The sequence below is a fragment of the Microcebus murinus genome, chromosome 2, assembly GCF_040939455.1.
Source record: "Microcebus murinus isolate Inina chromosome 2, M.murinus_Inina_mat1.0, whole genome shotgun sequence".
NCBI classification, from domain to species: Eukaryota; Metazoa; Chordata; class Mammalia; order Primates; family Cheirogaleidae; genus Microcebus; species Microcebus murinus.
Window position 1 is genome coordinate 97,671,211 of NC_134105.1, and position 10,491 is coordinate 97,681,701.

Here is a 10,491-nt window from a genome sequence, read left to right on the forward strand (position 1 = left end):
CAGACACCACTGATGCTGTTTATAGACAAATCATACAGAGACTACACTACTGCATGCATCCAGAATCAAAGCCAAAATATCCTACCCAACCAAGATCAAGATACATCTTCAGGAAAAAGTCTTCCCATACAAAAGCAAATTCAAAAAATTGGAAAAGCAACGGTTACACTAGAGATGCAGATATCAGTGTAAGAACATAAGAAACATGAACAAGCAAGTAAATGTGACACCTCCAAAGGAACACAATCATTCTCCAGCAACATATTCCAATTAAAAAGAAATTTATGAAATCTCAGAAAAAGAATTTTAAAAAATTATATTTAAAAAGCTCAGTGAGATACAAGAGAACATGGATAAGCAATACCAAAAAAAAAAAAATCAGAAAAATAACTCAGATATGAATGAGATATTTGCTAAAGAGCTAGGCATCATAAAGAAAGAATTAAAATTCTAGAACTGAAAAATTCATTGAATGAAATAAAAGATATATTTGAAAGCTTCAAAAATAGACTAGATCAAGCAGAAGAAAGAATGTCAGAATCTATTTAACAAATAATAGCTAGAAAAGTCCCAAGTCTAGCAGGAGATTTAGATATCCAAATACAGGAAGCTCAGAGATATCCAAATAGATACAATTCAAAAAGGTCTTCTGGGCCAGGTGTGGTGGCTCATGCCTGTAATCCTAGCACTCTGGGAGGCCAAGGCGGGAGGATTACTTAAGCTCAGGAGTCCAAGACCAGCCTGAGCAAGAGCAAGACCCAGTCTCTGCTAAAAATAGAAAGAAATTAGCCAAACAACTAAAAATAGAAAATATTAGCCAGGCATGGTGGTGAGTGTCTGTAGTCCCAGCTACATAGGAGGCTGAGGCAGGAGGATCACTTGAGCCCAGGAGTTTGAGGTTGCTGTGAGCTAGGCTGACACCATAGCACTCTAGCCCAGGCAACAGAGTGAGACTCTGTCTCAAAAAAAAAAAAAAAAGGACCTTGCACAGCACATCATAGGAAAACCATGTAAAGTCAAATACAAAGAGAATTCTTAAAGCAGCAAAAGTGTCTAGTGACTTATAAGGGAGCCCCCATCAACCTAATAGATTTCTCAGCAGAAATTTTACAGGCCAGGAGAAAATGGGATGATATATTCCAACTATTGAATGGAAAAAACAAAACAAAATAAACAAAAAAAGCCTTTTGACCAAGGATACTATACCCAATAAAGTTATCCTTCATAAATGAAGGAGAAATAAAGTCTTTCCCAGACAAGCAAAGGCTGGTGGAATTCATTATCACTAGACAGGCCCTATAAGAAATGCTTAAGGAATTCTTATACCTGTATGCAAAAAGATAATATTTACCATCATGAGAGTATAAAAGCTACTGGTAGAGCCAATGTACAAATAAGAAAAGAAAGGACTCAAATGTTACCACTACAGAAAACCACCAAACCACAGTGATAAACAATAATAGAGGGGAGAAAAGGAACAAAGTATATACAAAACAACCAGAAATCAATTAATAAAATGACAGGTATAAGCCATCCCATATCAATAATAGCCTAGAATATAAATGGATTAAACTTTCCACTTAAAAGATATGGACTGGCCAAATGTATGAAAAAACATGTCCCAACTATATGCTACCTACAAGAAACTCATCTCATCTATAAAGACACAGAGAGACAGAAAGGAATGGAAAAGGGTATTCCATGCAAACAGAAACCAAAAGCCAGCAGGAGTAGTAATACTTAGATCAAACAGACTTTAAGTCAAAAACAGACTTTAAGTAAAGAGAGACAAAGAAGGCCATCATATTAATATAATGATGAAGGGATCAATTCGGCAAGAGGATATAACAATTCTAAACATATATGCATCCAATGCCATGCCGCCCGGATATATAAGGCAGTTCCATTTGTGCCTCAGGAAGTATCATCCTGGAAATATATAGCCCTGATTCTTTGTCCCAGCCTCATACATCTCAGTGAGAGAAACAGAGCACTAACTAAGATTCTGTAATCTTGCCTCTCCTGACTGGCAAATCTAGTTCCTCATAGAAGACCATAATTATTGATTTAAGTATTGATTATTGATTTATTGCCTCTTAGCTCTAAAATCATCCTTTTGCCTGCTCAGTGAAAATAGATCCAGGCCCTGTAAATATTTTTGCTTTGCTAGCTCGCACTGTGTTAAGCTTTGTCAGTAGAGGGTGCTGGAGAGATATGTCAGGAGTAAGAGGTTTTCTTTCCTAGTCTTGGTGACTCTTTGGACAGACTCCTTCAGCAGTGTTGTAAGTGGATTCCCAGGCTCCTGCAGTGCAGCAGCTTCTCCAGCACCCAACGTTTGCAGTATACAGCAGCCAGAGGCACCCAGCACCCAGCAGCAATCCCAGGCACCCCACCTGGATGTACCTTCCCGTGCACAACTTTTCCAATGCCCCTCAGCACCTCAGTGAGACACCTTCCTATGAACAGCTTTCCCCCATACCTTAGAGGTTGGGTTTCAGGCAAGATCCTCTAGTGTGGAACCTCACTGATTTCTCTGCCTTTCAGTTGAGTTGTGGCCATGCCCGTGGATCTCAGCTCAAAGGGAAGGAAAGCTCTTTCTTGGATGATCTATTTCAACCTTGAGCATAGAGGCTAGATTATATTATTTATATCTTATTATATACTATCTGCTGTATTATGTATTATATCCACTATTGCAGTGTTCTTTAGAGTTCTCTTCACATTTCACTAGCCAAACTGTAGTTATACCAATCCCGTTATAATTTACAATTTTTTATATTACACTTCCCCACTTCAATTACTGTATGGTTTCTCTCCCTGAGTGAATTCAAGCTGATACAGAAGGTCACTTTTGTAGAGAAATAAACATTGCCTTATGTTGTTCTTAGTTTTATCTTAATAAGTCATAAACCTTTTGGAATCTTTGTAATTCTTACTTACCAATTTTTTTGCAAAAGGGACATAATGAATCATGAAGCCTATCTCAAAAGCTTGATGCTTTTTTTTTTTGAGACAGGGTCTTGCTCTGTCACTGGGCTAGAGTGCAGTGGTGTTGTCATAGCTCACTGCAACCTCAAACTCCTAGACCCACATTTTGAGTGTTCAGTAGCTAGAGATAGCTAGTGGCAATAGTACTGGACAATCTTAACATTTCCATCATCACAAAAAGTTCTGTTGGACAGGGCTGGTTTATAGATAGTTTGTAAATAAGCACAAGAGTTTTAGAAGGTGTTTTGATAATATCAATCAATATGGCCACCTGAATTTTGTTCGATCTAACACTTTCAATTATAGAAATCTATGGAAATAGGCTGGGCATGGTAGTCACACCTGTAATCCTAACAGCCTGGGAGGCCAAGGATCACTTGAGATCAGGAATTTGAGACCAGCCTCAGCAAGAGTGAGACCCCTGTCTCTCCTAAAAATAGAAAGAAATTAGCCATGCAACTAAAACTAGAAAAAAAAATTAGCCAAGCATTGTGGTGCATGCCTGTAGTCCCAGCTACTCTGGAGGCTGAGGCAGGAGGATGGCTTGAGCCCAGGAATTTGAGGTTGCTGTGAGCTAGGCTGACACCACAGCACTATAACCTGGACAACAGAGCAAGACTCTATTGCAAAAAAAAAAAAAAAAGAAGAAGAAAAAGAAAGAAATATATGGAAATACTTTCAAGGAGCAAAAAATATGTGTGTATTTATACATAAATATATACATATAAATTGTTGTAAAAACATATATATTTATATTTACTGACATAATATAGAAAACCTTATAAACAAGATCAATGTAAAATTTTAAACAACACGACTATATCATCCATACATGAGGTAAATGGTTAAATAAATATTTACTTCCATACTGTAGAATAGTGTGCATTTATTTGAGGCAATGATCTAAATCTAGAAAAACTATTTACAATACATTTTTCACTTAAAAAAAGCAAGTGTCAAAACAATATGAAAAGTATTTACCTATGTATGTATTTATTTGAACCAATTTGTGGCATGATCATATGTAAAAATCTGTATATATTTAATATATATATATATATATCTCAGTGAGTTGGGGGTAAATATAGAGCTGTGAAACTAATAGCAAGGCCATAAACATAGCCACCATCTCCCAAAGTTTCCTCCCACTCCTTTTATTATTACTGATTTTTCTATGTGTCTGTAGTAAGAATTACAGTAAGGAATAGACCCTCTTAGCAAATTTTAAGTATATGATACAGTACTGTTAGCTATACACTAGACTGTAGTAGATCTCTAGAACTTATTTAACTTGTATGGAAATTTATTTAACTTAATGGAAACCTTGTACCCTTTAACCATCACTCCTTTCTCCCTCCCTCTAGAACCTGGAAACTACCATTTTATTCTCTGCTTCTATGATTTTGACTATTTTATTCCACAGATAAGTCAGATTATATAGTATTTGTCCTTCTGGGTCTGGCTTATTTCACTTGGCATAATGCCTTAAAATATAATTTCTATGCTTCTAAAGACATATCAAAAGATTGAGAAAGAATCAAACCTAGTAGTCCCATCAGGGGAGGGGATGTATTGGAGGAGCATGCAGGGTTGGAGGGTAATGGAAGCTTTTATTTGCTGCCCTGTATCATTCAGGGTTATTGGTATCCCTTATGGAATTTTACCCAGCACATTGTTCAGTTAAGGTTTCCTTCTTTCCCATGTGCTAGAATAATTGCTACAATTGATTGAGCACCCATAACATATCAGGCAGTATGTATCAGCAACTTTAAACATATTATCCCATACATAATTTTTGTAAGTAAACAGAAATGTGTCAAAGCAGGGTATTTCCACAAGGCTTTGGATCTGAAATGCAGATGCTACCGAGTGTAGCACACAGACTGTATTGTAGCAATAGGAATTGATGAATTAGTGTCTTTCATCAAGAAAGTCTTAAACAGCCTAAGGAAAAGTGGTACAGAAATGAAATCGATGACAAAATAGAATAGATCCAGGAAATAGATCCCAGTTGCCCTCTTCAATTTAGGCTGCTAGGTGTGGCTTGAGAAAATCAAAACAGATCTATAGACCAGGGAAACTGCAATTCGTGGTTTGCAACCTAAACTAGGACCTCAACACACTCGGTGATACTTTCATTTTCGCCGTGATTGCATGACAGACAACATGGCTTGGTGAAGAGCTCCTAACTAGTCTCCCTACTCAAGCCTGGTCCTTTTTAATCTTTTCCCGAAACACAGCCAGAATGATGCTCCTAGGAACAAAACTGAAAACGTTCCTCTTCTGCCAGAATCCCTCCAAGTCACCTCGTGAGCCTGGGATTTGCCCTCTCCGTAGACCAAAAGCCCCTCTGCGGTCTGAGCTGGGTCTTCTTACCTCTGCGCCTGCCCCTCATCAATCCGCTACAAGCATAACCAGCTCTTTGTCTTTCTCTGAAAGCTCCTGGTTTGTGCTCCTCTACCAGATACTTTTTTCTAGAGTCTCCTACCACTGCACGTGGACGCGAAAAGTCACGCTGATTGCAGGCACCCCAAGGACGCACAGCAGAGAGAACCGCCGGGCAAGACGAGCTCAGGCCGGTTCCCTTGCCTGGCGCACGCCGGAGCCGCAGGGCCTTCTCCGAAGAGACCGCAGCTGAAGCCAGAGGCGCCGCAGGGGCCGGGCCGGCCGGGGCGTCTGCCCTGATGCTCTCGGGCTCGGTTCAGACTTTTACGGGTTCCGGGGATTCCAACCCGTGTGGCCTAGGGCGTGCAGACACAGACGGAACTGCGCAAGACGTCGTGAGCGTTTAGCAAGTCCTCTTCTGTTCCTCCTATTTCTCTGTTCCTCCGTTTTCCAGGGTGCTCGCCGCCCCTTTCCATCCCACGCCCCAGTAGCCCCTCTTTTTCTCATTTATTCTCCCCACCTTTCCCTCCATTCTTCCTCGTGCGCCCAACGGCACGGCCCAGGAAACGGACTAGATGCGTTGGACAGGGCGCGCGCCCGTCGGGAAAATCAGCCGGACGGAGCCGTGGGAGGCTGGGGTCCCTCCAACCCCTAAACTCCCGGAGCTCCGCACTTTGCGCTCCAGCGCCTCTAGCGGCGGTCCGCGAAAATGTGACTCAAGGCCCGCAGCAGGACTGAGTGGGGGACAGAGACTCAGTAGCGAACATGAGGTGGGTGTGGGCTTCACTGCCCCAAGGCCGCTCGCTCCTCGTGCTGGTTCTGGCGGTGTTCGTTGTTGACTCTCTTGATGAAGATACAATTTTTCACCCGGAATGGGGGTTTGACTCCTACGAAATCACCATCCCCAAGAAGCTCGGCCTCTGGAGAAGTCAGCAGAATGTGGACAGTCCGGTGTCATACCTCCTGGAGGTGGAAGGCAAGAAGCGTGTCCTCCACTTGCGGCCCAAGAGGTTTCTGTTGCCCCGTCATCTGCGCGTTTTCTCCTTCACAGAACAGGGGGAACTGCTGGAGGATCACCCTTATATCCCCAACGACTGCAACTACATGGGCTCTGTGGAAGGGTCTAAGGACTCTGAAGTGACTATAAGTACATGCATGGGGGGTCTCCGAGGTGTACTGAACATTGATGCCAAACATTACCAAATCGAGCCCCTTAAGGCCTCTTCCAGTTTTGAGCATGTGGTCTATCTCCTGAAGAAAGAACAGCTTAGCAATCACAGCTGTGGCTTAAGTAACAGTGAACTAGAAGGGCGAATGGGGCGGATTAAGTCCCTGACTAGTCTAAGGGACTATCATGGATCCTATACACACCCAAAGTATTTGGAATTGGTCCTGCTCTTTGATCAACATAGATACAGGTTTGTGAACAACAATCTTTCTCAGGTCATAAATGATGCCATTCTTTTGACTGGAATTATGGACACTTACTTTCAAGATGTCCATGTGAGGATACATCTAAAAGCTCTTGAAGTATGGACAGATTATAACAGAATATATCTTGGCTATCCCAACTTAGCTGAAGTTTTAGGCAGATTTATACTATATAGAAATAGTGTACTAAATGGCCGGCTTCCAGCAGATTGGGCACATTTATATATTCACAGAAAATACACTGATGCCCTTGCATGGTCATTTGGAAGAGTGTGCTCTCAAGATCATGCTGGATCAGCAAGCTCTTTACTAGATGCAAATATCCTTGGCCCTGCCACCTGGTCTACGCATGAACTAGGCCATGCTGTGGGAATGCTACATGATGAAGAGTACTGCCAGTGTAAGGGTAGGCTCAATTGCATCATGGGCACAGGACGCACTGGGTTTAGTAATTGTAGTTATATCTATTTTTTTGCACACATAAATTCAGGAGCAAACTGTCTAAATAATATCCCAGGAATGGGTTTTGTGGTTAAGAGATGTGGAAACAAACTTCTGGAAGAAGATGAGGAATGTGATTGTGGTTCCACAGAGGACTGTAAAGAAAACAAGTGTTGCCATTCAAATTGTACATTGAGACAGGGTGCCAAGTGCAGCATTGGACTTTGCTGTCATGACTGTCACTTTCGTCCATCTGGATACATATGCCGACAGGAAAAAAATGAATGTGACCTTGCAGAGTACTGCGATGGTAATTCAAGTTTCTGCCCAAGTGACTTTTTTAAGCAAGATGGAACCCCATGCAAGTATGAAGGCCGTTGTTTCAATAAGGGGTGCCGATCCAGATTTATGCAGTGCCAAAGCATTTTTGGACCTGACGCCAGGGAGGCTCCTCATCAGTGCTATGAGGCAGTTAATATAATGGGTGATCAATATGGTAACTGTGAGATCACAGGAGTTCGAACCTATAAAGGGTGTGACAAGCAAAATGCAATATGTGGCAGGCTACAGTGCATAAATGTCAAAACCCTTCCTAATTTGCCAGAGCATACTACTATAATTTCTTCTCATTTGCGGGCAGAAAAGCTCGTGTGCTGGGGCACAGGCTATCATCTAGCCATGAGACCCCTGGGAATACCTGACGTAGGTGTGATATATGATGGCACATCCTGTGGTGACAACCAGATATGTTTTAACAAAAATTGCATCAATAGCTCAGTCTTGAACTTCGACTGTTTGCCTGAGAAGTGCAATGCCCGAGGTGTTTGCAACAATAAAAGAAACTGCCACTGCATGTATGGCTGGGCCCCTCCATTCTGTGAGGAGGAGGGGTATGGGGGAAGTATTGACAGCGGGCCTCCTGGACCGCTAAAAGTAGAGGTGTCCTCGTCAATTGCGATTGTGTTCATCATGATATTTCGCCTTCTTTTATTAGTCATCTCAGTGATTTTTGTGTATTTTCGGGAAACGATAGAAAACTTTTTAAAACCCAAAGAGCAAGCAACATCACCAGAAAAAGCTGAAAATAAAGAGCCTACAGCAAATCCTGGAGATAAAACGGCCCAAGCAAATGCTGGCAAGACACTAAAAAAGGAACCAGGCAATCCAAAGGCTCAGTAACACAGGCTCATTTTCTTTCACAAGCTAATCATTTATCCAAAGGCTCTCCATTCTTTTCCCAGGACTTTTTTACTCAAACTTTTCCACAAGTTTTGATCAGCAAATAAATGATCCTGTTTTGAAAACAAATCAGTGCATTTTATTTCCCTACTATTCACTTGCCCCCTCAGTTTGTGATCAAGTTTTGGGTATCCTGAAAAGTATCCCCTAATGGCTTTTCTGAACATGAAAGCTGTGGAAGTGGTGGGTTTCATAGAATAACTGTGGTTTGCAAAGTACAACTCCGTTTCTCAGAATCCCAACAAACAAAACGATTGTCTGCCTGTCCCTCCGCCTCTCTCAACTTGATCAATGCAACGTCTGTGCCTGCTCCCCATGCTGAACAATAAATGGTGACAACACATTTTGTGACTAGAAAGTGTGCATTACAAGAAGTGTCCCTTCTATACACATATTCCCTGTTACCATCACTGTATGGGTCACTCCAGCGCTGTAGACACATAGTCTGTGACTCAGTGTTGGAGTGACCTCAGATAGGTGAGCAGCACTCCTCTGTCCTAACTCCTGCATTGCGGCACAGCCTGTAGATGATGACAAGCCCTGGCAGTGTCTGGAACAAAGCTGCTAACAAAATTGCGTGTTTGGGATTTCTGCTTGCAGGGGCAGGTATTTTGTGAGTGTGTGCTGAGGGACACCTGGCTCTACGTTTGCCACGCCTCCAAGTGGAGCAGAAGAGACCTTTTACTTGGGACCTTTTACTCCCAAGGACCCCCGTGTCTCTGCCTTCAAATCTTCTCTCTCCTCTGCACAGCGCAGTGGGCAGCAGGAGAGGAGGACCGAGGAGTGCTTTAGGAGGAGTTAGTGTCTACATCTTATGTCCAGGGAGGGTCTTGTCCCTCCGAGATCTGTGCCAATCCAAGGTTTTTGGTTTTGTTCTAGGAATCCCTTTATTCTAAGGTTCAGGCACATTTCTCCAGAAAAACATTCCCTCTTAGCCTCATTTCTGCCAGATGTTTTTTCCTCATTATTACAATTTTTTTTTTTTTTTGGAGAGAGAGAGAGTCTCACTCTGTTGCCCGAGTTAGAGTGCCGTGGCGTCAGCCTAGTTCACAGCAACCTCAAACTCCTGGGCTCAAGCGATCTTCCTGCCTCAGCCTCCTGAGTAGCTGAGACCACAGGCATGTGCCACCATGCCCAGCCAATTTTTTCTATGTTTTAATAGAGACGGGGGTCTCTCTCTAGCTTAGGCTGGTCTCTAACTTGCGAGCTCAAATGATCCGCCCACCTCAGCCTCCCAGAGTGCTAGGATTACAGGCATGAGCCACCACACCCGGCCTCATTATTACAATTCTATCAACTAAAATTCTAAAATTCAGAATGAGCAAAATGGTAACCAGGTTGGCCATTACTACAATTGCTTCTTCCAAAATTTCCAGTGGGACATCTGCTGAGACACTATACTTCCTTCACGTCACTACCCTCCTAGCACGGGAGAAAACCAATGCAGAGGCCCAAAAATAAGAAATTAAGACTCAGAAGAGGAAATAAGCTCTCCAAGTTCACAAAGGTGCTGAGTGAGAGCACTGTCATTCAAACACACTCAGTCTGACTGTAAATCTGATGCTCTCTGGCTGCCGCACTGGTGAGTATCCAGCCCTAGATTTGACCAACAGGATCTACAGACTAGGTCGCTAGTCCCAGGGTCTTACAGCACCCTGAGAAGGCATAAATGCATAGGACAGTGAAGGGACACCCATAGCAGAGAGGAATGAATGCAGAAGGTCACTAGATATTAGGATAGGAAAAGTTCTTGGCGACCACCGACAGGTGTTAGGTGTATGGTCCAAGGTCATTTGCCATTTCCCCACCACTCCATGGCAAGAAAGGCCAGCCTGGGCTGGAGGGAGAAGGCTTGCTGAGGGAGGAAGGGAAGGGCTTAAAGGAAGAAAAGGTGGGACATCATTAGGAGCTTTGAATTCCAACATGAATTCTGAACTTGGTACAAGAAGTAAAGCAGAGTGTATGTAGGTTCATGGATGCAAAATGACATGATCAACAATGTGCTTG

The 10,491-nt window shown here is 42.6% G+C and overlaps 1 protein-coding gene across 1 annotated transcript; it reads left to right on the forward strand.

Annotated features, from left to right (window-relative positions):
• The first annotated feature begins 5,902 nt into the window (after window positions 1-5,902).
• On the forward strand, window positions 5,903-8,556 carry ADAM30 (ADAM metallopeptidase domain 30). Its single transcript, XM_012761893.3, has one exon. The coding sequence runs from the start codon at window positions 6,139-6,141 to the stop codon at window positions 8,422-8,424; it is 2,286 nt and encodes a 761-aa protein (XP_012617347.2). The 5' UTR covers window positions 5,903-6,138; the 3' UTR covers window positions 8,425-8,556.
• Window positions 8,557-10,491: the final 1,935 nt, after the last annotated feature.